Genomic DNA, 15,398 nt, shown 5'->3' with positions numbered 1-15,398 from the left:
CTCACATTAATGCCAAAATAGAAAATTGTTGGGGTCTAGTCTGGCATTCTAATGCAACTTGGGTGCTGGTCCAGGACCCTAATAGCACAAACTGCTGTTACTATCTGTCGGTAGTAGAGGGAGTCAATGTTTTTGAACAGGGTGTCAATCAAGCAGGTTGCCTTGTCCAGGATGGTGTCAAAATTCTTAAATGTTGTTGGAGCTGCACTCATACTGACTCGTGTCTTGTCAATGGTGGACAAGCTTTGAGTAGTCAGGAGGCAAGTTACTCACCAGGATTCCTAACCTCTGACCTGCTCTAGTAGCCACAGCATTTATATGGCTAGTCGAGTTCAATTTCTGGTCAATGGTTACCCCCCAGGTTGTTAGTGGAGGAATCAGCAAAGATAGTACCAATGATTGTCATGGGGAGATGGTCATTGCCTTGCACAAGTGTGATTTGCCACTCCTCAGCCCAAGTCTGAATGTTGTCCAGATCCTGCTGTATATGGACAGGGACTGCTTCAGTACTCGAGTTGCAAATGCTGCTGAACATTGCGCAATCAGCAAACATCCCCACTTCTAACCTTATGATGGAGGGAAGGTCATTGATGAAACAGCTGATGGTGATTGGGCCTAGGACATTACCCTGATGTATTCCTGCAGCAATGTCTTGGGAATGAGATCATTCATCTCTAACAACCACAGGCATTTTCCTTTGTGCAAGATATGATTCCAGTGGAGAGTTCCCCCCTGATGCTCAGACGTCAGTTTTGCAATGGCTCCTTGATGACACATGCAGTCCTTGATATCAATGGCAGTCAATTTCACTTCCCCGCTCAAGTTCAGCTCTTCTGTCCATTTTGGACCAAGACTGTAATGAGGTCAGGAGCTGAGTGGCCCTTGCAGAACCTAAACTGAGTATTAGTGAGCAGGTTGTTGCTTTCTAAGTGATACTTGACTGTACTGTTGACGACCCCTTCCATCTCTTTGTTGAACTTGTGAAAATTTTGTTGTAAAAGATCACACTAAGTAAGGAAACAGTAAAAATTGTGTCCTTCAAGATGGGGCAGAGGGCTGGACAGAAGAAGAACATTTGGCATATTGTCACTTTACGAAGCGATAAACAGAAGGTCATTTATTGTTTTGAACATATGCCACCATTCAATGAAGCCATGATAGATTTGCAACCCAACTTCATATACCCACCTTTGCCCCATATCCCTCAATACCTCCGATTAACAAAAATCTATTTGACTTGATTTATTGACACATGGACTGGGATACAATGAAAAGTATTGCTTCTTGCACGCTACAGGGAAAACATACCCTTCGTGCATAAAGTACGTGGGGAAAAGAATAGGGTATAGTTGCAGTTACAGATAGGGTGAAGAGAAAGATCAGTTTAATATATGATAGAACCATTCAAAAGTCTGATGACAACAGGGAAGAAGCTGTTCTTGAGTCTGTTGGTACATGTTCTCAGATTTTTGTATCTTTTCTCCAACGGAAGAAGGTGGAAGAGAGTACATCCGGGGTGCCTGGGGTCCTTGATTATGCTGGCTGCTTTTCCGAGGCAGCAGGAAGTGTAGACGGAGTCATAGATGGGCCGCTGATTTGCGTGATGGACTGGGCTATGTTCACAACCCTTTGTAGTTTCTTGCAATCTTGGTCAGAGCAGGAGCCATAACAAGCTCTGATACATCCAGATAAGATGCTTTCTACGCTGCATCTGTAAAAATTGATAAGAGTCGTAGTGAACATGCCAAATTCCCTTAGTCTTCTGAGCTTTCTTAACTATAGTGTTGGCGTGGAGAGTCCAGGACAGATTGTTGTGATCTTAATACCTCACACTTGAAACACTAGAATTCCTCCACTTCATCACTGTTGATGTAGACAAAGGCATGTCCTCCTCATCCTGAAGTCGAGGACTATCTCCTTCGTTTTACTGACATTGAGGGAGAGATTATTGTCATTGCACCATTTCACCAATTTCTGTATCTCTTTCCTGTACTCCATTTTGTTGTTTGAGATCCGACCCACTACAGTGGTGTCATCAGCAAACATGAAAATGGAGTTGGAGCAGAATTTGGCCAGTCATAAGTGTATAAGGAGTATAGTAAGGGGCTGAGGACATAGTCTTGTGGGGCACCAGTGTTAAGGATACTCGTGGAGGAGGTGTCATTACTTATTCTTACTGATTATGGTCTGTGGGTTAGGAAGTGGAGAAAAATCGCAAAGGGAGGAGCAGAGTCTAGCCCACAGAGTTTGGAGATGAGTTTTGATGGAATTATGGTATTGAAGGCTGAGTTGTAGTCAATAAATAGGAGTCTGACATAAGTGTCCTTGTTATCCAGGTATTCCAGGGTGGAGTATAGGGCCAGGGAGATAACGGCTGCTGTGGACCTGTTGTGCAGTAGGCAAATTGTGGTGGGTCCAGGCAATCTGAAAGACTGGAGCTGATGTGTGCCATGACTAACCTTTCAAAGCACTTGATAATGATGGATGTCAGAGGCACCTGGTCGTAGTCATTAAGGTACACCTCCTGGCTTTCCTTTGGCACAGGGATGATGGTAGTCTTCTTGAAGCAGGTAGGAACCTTAGATTGGAGTAAGGAGAGGTTAAAGGTGTATGCAAATACACCCACCAGCTGGTTCGCACAGCATCTCAGTGCAAACATAAAATCTGGCACTGCCGGTACCAAGACTGCTGAATTTCCCCAAATTTTGAATCAGGTATTCAATAAAATCAGGCAAGGCACCATTTCTCTTACTTCATTAGTAAGTGTGTAGAAGACTGTGTGCCAAAGAAGCAAATCCGTGTGTTCCCCAACCGGAAACCATGGATGAATAGGGATATCCGCTGCTTGTTGAAGTCCAGGTCTGAGGCGTTCAAGACAGGCAATACTGACCTATACAAGAAAGCCAGATACGATCCAAGAAGATCCATCAAATATGCCAAAAGACAGTACCGGACCAAGCTAGAGTCCCAGCTAGCCACACCGACCCCTGCCGACTACGGCAAGGTCTGCAAGACATAACAGGCTACAAGATGAAGGCATGTAAAATCACCGGCTCCAACGCACCCCGCCCTTTTGAGCTCAATGCATTCTAAGCCCGTTTTGAGCAAGAGGTCAGCCAGAACATGCCCTTCACCCTGGAAGCCCTGGATGAACCTGTACCTGGGATCACCATTACAGATGTCAGAGCAGACTTCTCGAAGGTCAACCCACAGAAAGCGACTGGCCCGGATGGGGTACCCGGACGAGCACTCAGATCCTGCGCAGATCAGCTGACAGGGGTATTCAGAAACATCTTCAACCTCTCTTTACAACAATCTGATGTCCTATCTGCTTCAAGAAGACAATCATCATCCCGGTGCCACTGGGGCCACTGCGCATGTGCAGAAGCCAGCTTGTTTCAGCCTCCCAGGTGGGAATAGGCCCCGTCCCCTGAAATCTAATCAGATTCACTCTGGTGGCCTCTGCAGTGAACTCCCAGTGAAAAAAGCAGCATGAATTACTTCAATTTGCCTGCAAATTCAACACTTAGAATTTATTTGGGAGAACTCCACCCATGATGTCCAAAATCCAGCTGTTTAAAAATCAGACATTTTTGAAAATGGATACGAGTGCTGCCCTCTGCGGGTGAGGTTGTAATATTATGTTGGTTAGAGGTTTCTCCTTAATGCGATAATGGGGGCCTGAAAAACCAAGCAGCATGCCTTAATGATTATCGGCTGGTGGCTCTGACATCCATTATGAAGTGCTTCGAAAGGCTAGTCATGGCATGAATCAATTCCAGCCTCCCGGGCTACCTGGATCCACTACAGTTTGCCTACCACCGCAACAGGTCCACAGCAGATGGCATCTCCCTGGCCCTGCATTCAACCCTGGAACACCTAGATAACAAGGACACCTATGTCAGACTATTTATTAACTATAGCTCAGCCTTCAACACTATTATTACAAACCCACCTTCAAACTCCGTGGCCTGGGCCTTGGCACCTCCCTCTGTGACTGGATCCTGAACTTCCTAACTCACAGACCACAATCAGTAAGGATAGGCAACAACACCTCCTCCATGATCATCTTCAACACTGGTGTCCCGCAAGGCTGTGTTCTCAGCCCCCTTACTATACTCCTTATACACCTATGACTCTGTGGCCAAATTCCCCTCCAATTCGATATTCAATTTTGCTGACGACACCACTGTAGTGGGTCGGATCTCAAACAACGATGAGACAGAGTACAGGAATGAGAGAGAATCTGGTGAACTGGTACGGCAGCAATAATCTCTCCCTCAATGTCAACAAAACGAAGGAGATTGTCATCGACTTCAGGAAGCGTAAAGGAGAACTTGCCCATCAATGGGGACGAAGTAGAAAGGGTCAAGAGCTTCAGGTTTTTAGGTGTCCAAATCACCAATGGTCCCCCCATGCTGACACTATAGTTAAGAAAGCCCACCAAAGCCTCTACTTTATCAGAAGACTAAGGAAATTTGGCATTGCAGCTACGACTCTCACCAACTTTTTCCAATGCACCATAGAAAGCATTTCTTCTGGTTGTATCACAGCTTGGTATGGCTCCTGCTCTGCCCAAGACTGCAAGGAACTACAAAAAGTCGTGAATGTAGCCCTATCCATCATGCAAACCAGCCTCCCATCCATTGACTCTGTTTACACTTCCCGCCACCTCAGCAAAGCAGCCAGCATAATTAAAGATCCCACGCACCCCGGACATTCTCTCTTCCACCTTCTTCCTTCGGGAAAAAGATACAAAAAGTCTGAGATCACGTACCAACTGACTCAAGAACAGCTTCTTCCCTGCTGCTGTCAGACTTTTGAATGGAATTACCTTGCATTAAGTTGATCTTTCTCTACACCCTAGCTATGACTAACACTACATTCTGCACTCTCTTGTTTCCTTCTCTATGAATGGTATATTTTGTCTGTATAGCACGCAAGAAACAATACTTTTCACTGTATGTTAATACATGTGACAATAAATCAAATCAAATTTTTATCAGCAAACGATGACCCAATTTTTCCACAGGCTTTACCCATCAGCCTGATGGTCAAGTTCTTTCAGGCACTGTTGGATGCTCCTTGGCGTCTGCTATGCTAATTGCATAGAACAGGTTGGTTACAGAACAGGTTTATGGTTTTTCAGGTCTCACGTGGCAAGATAACAGGCTCAGAAGGCGCATGGGGGACAGTACTATTGCCCTCCACAGATTACCAGGTGCTTTCATATGCCACTAACAGCCAACCGATCTGATTTCCCATCCCAGCATTATGGCTGGATGACTGAAGGGTGCTCAAGGCGGGTTTCACAAGGTTCCCCAGTTTGCGATAGATGCACTACAGTGGTACATGAGGGAATGAGGCATTCCCAAGCCAAATCGGATGAATGACGCAGGAGCAAGAGGTGCCCAACCACAGGCCCCCATTATCGCATTAAGGAGAAATCTCTAACCAATATAATATTACAACCTCACTCGCAGAGGGCAGCACTCATATCCATTTTCAAAAATGTCTGATTTTCAAACAGCTGGATTTTGGACATCATGGGTGGAATTCTCCCAAAGAAATTCTAATTGAATTCTGTGTCATTCATCCGATTTGGGTTGGGAATGCCTCATTTCCTCATGTACCACTGTAGTGCATCTATCGCAAACAGGGAAACCTTGTGAAACCCGCCTTGAGCACTCTTCAGTCAAGCAGCCATAATTCTGGGATTTGCAGGCAAACTGGAGTAATTCATGCTGCTTTTTTTCCAATGGGAGTTCACTGCAGAGGCCACCAGAGTGAATCTGATTAGATTTCAGGGGACGGGACCTATTCCCACCCGGGAGCCTGAAACCAGCTGGCTTCTGTGCATGCCCAGTGGCCCTGAACTGTCAGCCTCCCTTTTGCTGGCCAGCTCAATCGCTGGCCAACCCGGGACCCCTGCAGTACTGCCCTCCCCCCACCCTTCCCAAACATCTCCACGGCCCGATGAAGGACCCCCCGACCATTTCCGGGCCAGTCTCGACCACCCACCCTCCTCCGTCCCGGATCGCCCTGATATCCAACCACCCTCCCCTCCCCGGCAGGCAGACTGCCCCCCAACCGCCCCGATTGCTGGCCTCCCTCTTGATCCCAAGGAAATAGACAAAAGGCGGGTAACTACAGGCCGGTTCGCTTAACGTCTGTAGTTGGGAAAATGCTGGAATCCATCATTAAAGAAGAAATAGCAGGCCATCTGGATAAGAATGGTTCGATTAAGCAGACGCAGCATGGATTCATGAGGGGAAAGTCATGCTTGACGAACTTGTTGGATTTTTATGAAGATGTGACTAGTGCGGTTGACGGAGGGGAACCAGTGGATGTGGTTTTTTTGGATTTCCAAAAGGCGTTTGATAAGGTGCCTCACAAAAGGTTGCTGAAGAAGATTGGCTCACACGGAGTTGGAGGTAGGGTGTTAACGTGGATTGGGGATTGGCTATCCGACAGGAAGCAGAGAGTCGGAATAAATGGGTGCTTTTCTGGTTGGCGGATGGTAACTAGTGGCGTGCCCCAAGGATCGGTACTGGGGCCTCAACTATTTACCATTTATATAGACGATCTGGAGGAGCGGACTGAGTGTAGGGTAACAAAGTTTGCAGACGACACAAAGATAAAAGTGGAAAAGTGAATCGTGCGGAGGGCATAGAAGGTCTGCAGAGAGATTTGGACAGGCTGAGTGAGTGGGCGAGGATCTGGCAGATGGAGTATAACGTTGACCAATGCGAGGTTATTCACTTTGGAGGAAATAATAGCAAATTGGATTATTATCTACATGGAAAAAAATTGCAACATGCTACTATGCAAAGGGACCTGGGGGTCCTTGTGCAGGAGACGCAAAAACCCAGTCTGCAGGTGCAACAGGTGATCAAGAAGGCAAATTGGATGTTGGCCTATATCACAAGGGGGATAGAATATAAAAGCAGCGATGTCTTGCTGCATCTGTACAGGGCATTGGTGAGGCTGCGGCTGGAATACTGTGTGCAGTATTAGTCCCCTTATTTGTGGAAGGATATATTGGCCTTGGAGGGAGTGCAGAGAAGGTTCACCAGGTTGATACCAGAGATGAGGGGTGTTGATCATGAGGAGAGACTGAGCAGATTGGGTTTGTACTCGTTGGAATTTAGAAGACTGAGGGGGGATCTTATAGACACCTATAAGATAATGAAGGGGCTGGATAGGGTAGAGGTGGAGAGATTCTTTCCACTTAGAAAGGAAGCTAGAACTAGAGGGCACAGCCTCAAAATAAAGGGGGGTCAGTTTAGGACAGAGTTGAGGAGGAACTTCTTCTCTCAGAGGGTGGTGAATCTCTGGAATTCTCTGCCCACTGAAGTGGTGGAGGCTACCTCGTTGAATATGTTTAAATCACGGATAGGTGGGATTCCTGATCAGTAAGGGAATTAGAGGTTATGGGGATCAGGCGGGTAAGTGGAACTGATCCACTTCAGATCAGCCATGATCTTATTGAATGGCGGGGCAGGCTCGAGGGGCTAGATGGCCTATTCCTGCTCCTATTTCTTATGTTCTTATCCCAATAGCAGAGTGGCAGTGGGACCCCCCACCAATAGCCACCTAGGCCCTGCCCGATGCCCGACAGGTAGTGCCAAGGTGTCCTTGGGCATGGGTACTTTGCACTGCCAGGGAGCCCAAGCCCAGAGGGCAACCTCTCCCCCCCCCCCCCGATTGCTCCCCTTTCACTCTAGCGGGGTCAGGCCGCAAAGATTTAAATCACTTACCTGTCTTCCCGCCCGTTTCTAGCGCAGATCTGATGGCGCCGAAAATCTGGTGTTGGGAGATACACTTGCAGCGGGAACACATGCACGAATCCTGCACATGCCTGGCCACGAGATTCTCCCACCCCGCTACACTATAAAATTAGCGCTGCGGGGTGGGAGAATCACCCCCTTTACCTGCATAGCTGAAACACAACTTCTCCCCCTTGTATTCTAATAATCTGGATATAAAGGCTTGCATTCCATTTGGCTTTTTAATTATTTGCTGTACCAGTGATGACAATTCAGTGAGCAATGTATGTCTCTTTGGACTTCCACTGTCTCTAATTTTTCCCTATTTATAAAGTACTCTAGTACAATTGATTTTACATTCAAAGTGGATGACCATCATTTGCCGACATTGGGAAATGATCATTTCCCAAAGCTTTGTCAATTCACAATCCATCAATATCTTTTGTATAATTTCCATCTACACTACGTATAAAGCTGCCTTTTAGTGTCACCGGCAATTTCAATACTCAGCCTATCATCAAAATCATACACAAATTTGGTAAATAACAGAGACCCCAAGACACATCCTTATGGGACACCAAGAGCCACATCTTGTCAACTAGAGTATTGATCCATTATCCCTACACTGCTTCCTGACTCTCATCCAATTTTCTCACCAGGTCAATAATTGGGCTTAAATTCCATGCTACAACTTTATCAAATGCCTTCTGGACATCCACGTAAATAATATCAATTGACCTTCATCCATCCACTATTCTAGTCACCTATTCATAAAATTCAATTGGGTTTGTCAGACAGGATCTATCCTTGACAAATTCATGCTGGCTCTTTAAGCTTTTCCAATAACAGATGGTATGCCGACTGTGACTAGCTGAATAGCTTTTGGACAACTGGTATAAACACAACGGGCCAAATGGTTTATTTCTGTGCTGCAATCATTTTATAATTCTATAATTTGCCACTTACATTTTCCCGGTTTAATCCATAAAAAGCCTATATTCTAGAACCAGAACATTATTTTATTTTTATGAACGTGCATTCAAAGTTTTGGTATTGGGCAAACTTTCCATTTAAAGTGTCGGCATCTAGGAGTCCCAAAGTTAGACAAAATGTTATTTGGTACAGATTGAAATGTAAAAGATTCTGAGGGGTCTTGACAGGGTGGATGTTGAAAGGATGTTTCCTCTTGTGGGAGGATCTAGAACTAGGGGTCACTGTTAAAAAATAAGGGGTCATCCACTTAAAACAGAAATGAGGCAAAATGCTTTCTCTCAGAAGTTCAGGAGTCGTTGGAACTCTCTTCCTGAGAAGCTACAGAAGCAGTGTCTGAATATTTTTAAGGCAGATGTGGGTAGATTCTTGCTAAGAGTGGGTGATAGGTTATCGGGGAAAGGCAGGATTACTATCAGATCAGCCATGATCTCATTAAATAGTGGAGCAGGTTCAATGGGCCAAATGGCCTACTCCTGCTCCTTGTTTGTATGATCAAAGAGCAAGGGTCCCTCTATTTTGGTCAGTATCAAATGCAAATTATGGACACTTGAGGGGACACTTCAAGGAGGGATCATTACCAGGAAGCTGAATATTCTGATCATACATTTTTAATTCTGGCAACCCAGCATGCATCAGTTTCGGGATCCAAACCAGATAGAGAGAGGATAAACTGCAGTAAGAGCATTCGCTGTAAAAATGACTCGGCAAATCTAAAAACATTGTTAACGGGAATGATCAAGCAGCATTGTTGCAACCTATGTAATGTGTGGAAAAGCCGAGAGAGAAAAAGAGTATCAGCATTCCAAACACAATTTTGATGTCAGTATTAGTTTTATAAAGGCTTTCTAAATTAGTTATGATTATCTTTAGGACGTTTTGTCCTAAAACGTCTTCCCAAAGTTTTAGGACAAATGGTCCACAGGAGTGTGCAAATACTTGTGTTGGGTTCATTAGAGGATTCAAAGTCTCTGCTCTACTCTGCTGTGAATAATATTCGTGAAAAGATCAGCATGTATTGCATGTTTGATATTTCTATTTTGGACATTGGCCATCCTGTGATCACTTGAGTGAAACAGTAATTTCTGCATTTTTTGGTATTGTGAGCTTTGTCAACAGGATGTGGATAGAGAATGTCCATTTTGGACATGTAAAATAAGCAGATTGGAGGAAATTTATGATCAGTCTGAATTGGATTTGAATTCAGGTTGCGGGAATGAAGTGCAGTGTCTATCCTTTAGGTTTTCATAACAAGGTCATCAGACTTATTTCATGAAATATCTGTAAATATTGACTTTATAGCAGCATTCTCTGTTTTTTTTTAAAACCAAAAGATAGAGAATTTGGTGAACTGGTGCGACGGCAATAATCTCTCCTTCAGTGTCAACAAAACGAAGGAGATTGTTATTGATTTCAAGAAGCGTAGTGGAGAACATGCCCCTGTCTACATCAATGAGGACGAAGTAAAAATGGTTGAGAGCTTCAGGTTTTTAGGTATCCAGATCACCAACAATCTGTCCTGGTCCCTCCATGCTGACACTTTAGTTAAGAAAGCCCACCAACGCCTCTACTTTCTCAGAAGGCTAAGGAAATTTGGCATATCAGCTACGACTCTCACCAACTTTTAAAGATGCACCATAGAAAGCATTCTTTCTGGTTGTATCACAGCTTAGTATGGCCCCTGTTCTGCCCAAGACTGCAAGAAACTACAAAAGGTCATGAATGCAGCCCAATCCATCATGCAAACCAACCTCCCCATTCACTGACTCTGTCTACACTTCCTACTGCCTCGGAAAAGCAGCCGCCAGCATAATTAAGGACCTCACGCACCTCGGACATACTCTCTGCCACCGAGAAAAAGATACAAAAGTCTGAGGTCACATACCAACCAACTCAAGAACAGCTTCTTCCCTGCTGCCATCAGACTCTTGAATGGACTTATCTCGCATTAAGTTGATCTTTCTCTACACCCTAGCTATGACTGTAACACTACATTCTGCACTCTCTCCTTTCCTTTTCTATGAACGGTATGCTTTGTCTTTATAGCATGCAAGAAACAACACTTTTCACTGCATACAAATACATGTGACAATAATAAATCAAATCAAAAGTTATGACATCTACCACAAAACTGAGGGCACACAGCCCTGTCTCATTAGGAAGAATGACAATAAAATTGTTTTATTTGGTAGCTTGATGCTTACCTGAGCTTCCACCTACTATGCGATCCACATTGTATGGATTTCTAGTTGTCCCATACAAATTGTTGCTAGATTCATACCACATACACAGTTCACTACAGTTTGTAACACCTAATGGAATAGCACCAGCTTTTCGGAGATTAGTCACAACTGGAGCATCTGTTAGGGCAATCACATCCTTACGGCTTACAAGGCCAGATGAATTGGGTGAACCTGGGGATGGGATAAGAGAGAGAGCGAAGTATAAAATAAATATCATATGCAAACAATAACACAGCTGTAAACTGAGCAGGCTGAGATGAATTGCCACTTTGACAAGTACATTATGGACAATAAAATGTTTTTCAAATTTTTCATTAACTTTTCTGGAATATTATTAAAAAGCGTTGTCAATTCACTGATCCAATGGAAACCACAGACAAAATGTCCCTTCCAATTTTTTAAATAAAGGAATAATGTATTTTACGAAACTCTCGATAGAAAATCAGATAATTGCATATTCTTGCGCCACATGGGAGCACGAAACTTTGTTTTCAAAACACCTAAAAAAAACCCAAGTAGAATGACCAAATACCCTGTCTGCAACCTGAAGCTGATTGACAGTTCTCCATAGTGGATAATTTTTCTTTCTCATTCTTTTTTTTACACACAACTAGATACTGGTACAACAGTACTCAAGGTGAAAAGGAGAAAATCCTGGAAAAGGGGATGGAGAATGGCAAGGGAAGGAAGATGAGGAAAGTGTGTTTAGGATTTCAGCCAAGACTTTTCCAACCACAGTCAGCATTACCCAACACTATAGAGATCAAATAATATCTGGTCAAAGTGTGCAGATTTCCTAAAAATAACAGGCTTACACACACTGCCTTAAACAAACAGCCACAGGAGGAATGGACTTTTGCACAGCTGGTAGGCTGATCATAGAGGTGGCAACAATGGGGCGCACAACTAATGAATGGTGGACTGTACATTTGAACCTGGGAGAATGACTTGATTTAATTCCATATAAAAGGACAGCACGCATGTATATGGAACAGCAGTAACATTTCAGCTCCGATTAAGGACAAAATAAAAGGGATTTTTTGTTTACCTAAACTAAAAGGGATCATCATGATGATAGAAAATGGTGACCATTTAAGTGCACTAGCATACCTTCTAATGCAATTGCCTCTTTGACTGTGAAAGGAACACCAAGGTAAGGAACACTCTCCTCCAGTGACTTCTCATCTTCACCCCCTTCAGCTAGCCTGTTATCCACCTGCTGGGCTTCTTTCAAGGCAACTGTAAACCTATAGTAGTAATGAGAATTATGACATGGTTTGGGGGAAAAAAGGATATAAAAATACAAGACTAAAACTTTATGACATGAAAGTCAAAATCATAGCTTTACAAAAATCATCTTTGAGGCAAATAAAAATCCTCAAGTAGTTGAGGGGATTAATATACATGAGTTGAAACCAAAATGTAGTTTTACCCTTGAAAAAAATACAATAACCATCTTTTATATTTAAAACAACTATACAAACGTCCTGATACACATTAAACAGTTTACATGGTGGGTCCAATTTGTAAGAGAGCCTGTAAACAGTTGGACGGATGGTAGCTGGATTGTTGAAGAAATTGAATACAGGGGTTATAGTCTGAGACTTATGAGAGCATTCAGAGGAAGAGATAAATATTGAAAATACCAAAGAGCATGATGTAAACAGAAAATAATGTAGTGCAGGCAGAGAAGAAATGGAGCCTGAGAGTCTCAACTACAAAGAACAATACAGCACAGGAAAAGGCCCTTCGGCCCTCCAAGCCCGCGCTGCTCATGTGCCCACTAGACCATTCTTTTGTATCCCTCTATTCCCAGTCTGTTCATGTGGCTATCGAGATAAGTCTTAAACGATTCCAGCGTGTCCGCCTCAATCATCTTGCTTGGCGGTGCATTCCAGGCCCCCACCACCCTCTGTGTAAAATACATCCCCCTGACATCTGTGTTGAACCTTGCCCCCCTCACCTTGAACCCGTGACCCCTTGTGTTCGTCACCTCCAACCTGGGGAAAAAGCTTCCCACTGTTCACCCTATCTATGCCCTTCATAATACAAGATAAAAGCCAAAGTGGTATATTACTTGATCAACGTTTCTCCCATTCCTTTGAGGGCATTTGTAAGATATAGTTCCAGGCATTCTCCAGTGCCTGATACAAGTGGCCATTTGTATGAACCTCAACAGTGAGCATCAGCAAGTTATTTGTTTGCAAGAGACATTACAGCTAACTGTGTTCGTCAGCCCCCAATATCTGTGACAGAGACACACATGCAAAGATGATCTGTTACTGTTCACCCCAACATGGCAGGCTGAGATCTAATGCAGCACTTCTACCATGTTGTGTTTAAGACAAGCAGATGATGACCATAGACATAACAATATTGCGTAATCTTGAGCAAATCGTACACAAAATGAACTTCTCACCTCTCTGCCACAACAGCATTGATTATGGGATTGACATCTCTGATTCTGCTGATATATTCTTGTACTACATCCACACACTTTACCTAAAAATAATTGTAAGAGATGATTTGTTAAACAAAGAACATAGTTCATATCATTAATCCATAAGTGTGGCGATAGTGTGACTTTAAGAAATACATTTTAATCACATTTCTCTGCAGGATATCTTGAGCAGCCCTGGCATTTTGTTGGAGCCGTTTTGCCTGCAGCCGCTGTCCTTTATTGTTACTGAAGTTGTAAAATTGATACCATGCTTGTATTAATCTGAACTAATGCAGTATTCTGTTGTTTTTGTGTTCCCCTGGGATTGCAGAATAGAGCTTGATTGGGATGATTGACAGGTCCAGTCATATGACTGGGACTAGGCTTTCACAGAGAATTCCAGCCTCGTTGCTGTTTGGAGTTCTTTTGTTCTCCTTTCTGGAATTGGAGATTCTGCTGTCTGAGTGTTTCTGTTTTGGAAGCTGCAGAGAGGTGTTGAAAGCTGGAAATCTAGTATTACGTGAGCATACTCGTTTCAGTGCTAATTCTGAAGTTGGACTTTAACCTGGTGTTGTTAAAACTCTTACTGTGTTCACCCCAGTCCAACGCCGGCATCTCCACATTATTAAAATTTTACAAACACTGCTAACTAACTGGTTTAGTTTTCCCTTTAGCAGGTCAATGCAAAACTTTAACATGGGCCTTTCTAGCAGTTCCTCTTCATTTAAATAAGATTGTTTTTCAATTCTTCCTACCAGATTCCCCAATATTATATTTATCTGTCACCTTGATGTGCAATCACTTAACCAGCAGCCTATTTACATTATCCTCATAGCTTATTATATTCCACTTAGCTTTCTAATATCGCAAACTTGGAAGTTACACTCAGTTCCTTTACCCAAGTCATTGATATAGATATACAGTATAAAAATAGATTGGTTCCATCAGGCTCCAGTCCTGTATTAAATCTGTTCTGATAATTGTAGCAAGAAGCCGGGGGGGGGGGGGGGGGGACTTGAATGATCTTTCTGGTGAAGTAACAAGTTGGCATTGGTTAGAACACTTATGGCATGTTTACTACTTTTGAGTTTCAGAAACTAGAAAAAGATTAGAAACACAGATTCACATTTCAGATATAACCCTTTATCAAAATCAAATACTGCAAAATAAGCAAATATTTTCTTCCAAAATCTCCTCCAATTTTATGCCAGGGATCCTTGGTGCAAAGCTGCTTCTGAACTCAGAGCCTTCACTGCCTACCAAATCCTGCTACCTCCCCAGACCTTGCTTTGCATTTCTAAATGGATTGTTTCCTAGTCATTGGCTCATGTTGTAGTCAGCACAAGGGGCCTGTCCTCCAGGCTAATTCCATTCTGCACCTGGACCAGCTAATTCACTCCAGCCCACCCACTTCAAATTGAACTGACCTGTCTGACTGAACACCACTGATCGATCTTGTACCCCATCAACACCAGCTGCAAACAATTGGATGGGTCAGGTTCTAATTGATGTGACTCAGGACTAAACAGAAGTCAGGACTGACTGTAGCCCCACCTCCTTCTCCCAAAGGCATTTAGGAAAAAACAAACAAGATAGATGGGCAAAGCGAGGGCCCATGGCAAACAGTGGTTGAAAAAAGTGTTTTTGGAGCAATATGGAGACAGCTCCTGCAATGGGGGTGCAAGCCATAGAGTAAGAGACAAGTCAACTTCATTAACTAAAGTAATCTATAATAGGCGTAATATAACTGCTGAGCAAATCCCCAGGACTGGGAATATTTGATTTGTGGACACCGCTTATTCTCTAGGAGTGCGAGCAGATGACTGGCCTAGGTTCATTAGGGCTGATGGCATGAGGTTATCTGAAAATAATGGCAAGTACATAACACTACGTTTGACAAAGCCACACAGTCAACACATTGCACAGGCGGCCAGGGGGAGGCATGTTGCACACACA

At 43.6% G+C, this 15,398-nt stretch overlaps 1 protein-coding gene across 1 annotated transcript in view; it reads right to left on the bottom strand.

Annotated features, from left to right (window-relative positions):
• Nucleotides 1-15,398, bottom strand: part of LOC144492970 (fatty-acid amide hydrolase 2-like) — a 37,528-nt gene that overhangs the window by 20,564 nt on the left and 1,566 nt on the right. Inside the window, exons 2-4 of the mRNA XM_078211697.1 lie at nucleotides 13,422-13,504; nucleotides 12,113-12,249; nucleotides 10,964-11,173 (exon numbers count right to left, since the gene is read on the bottom strand). Coding sequence (XP_078067823.1) covers nucleotides 10,964-11,173; nucleotides 12,113-12,249; nucleotides 13,422-13,504 — 430 coding nt within the window. The remainder of the gene's footprint in view (nucleotides 1-10,963; nucleotides 11,174-12,112; nucleotides 12,250-13,421; nucleotides 13,505-15,398) is intronic.

Source organism: Mustelus asterias, chromosome 4, assembly GCF_964213995.1.
Source record: "Mustelus asterias chromosome 4, sMusAst1.hap1.1, whole genome shotgun sequence".
Taxonomy (NCBI): Eukaryota; Metazoa; Chordata; class Chondrichthyes; order Carcharhiniformes; family Triakidae; genus Mustelus; species Mustelus asterias.
This window is presented reverse-complemented; position numbering and strand designations above follow the sequence as displayed.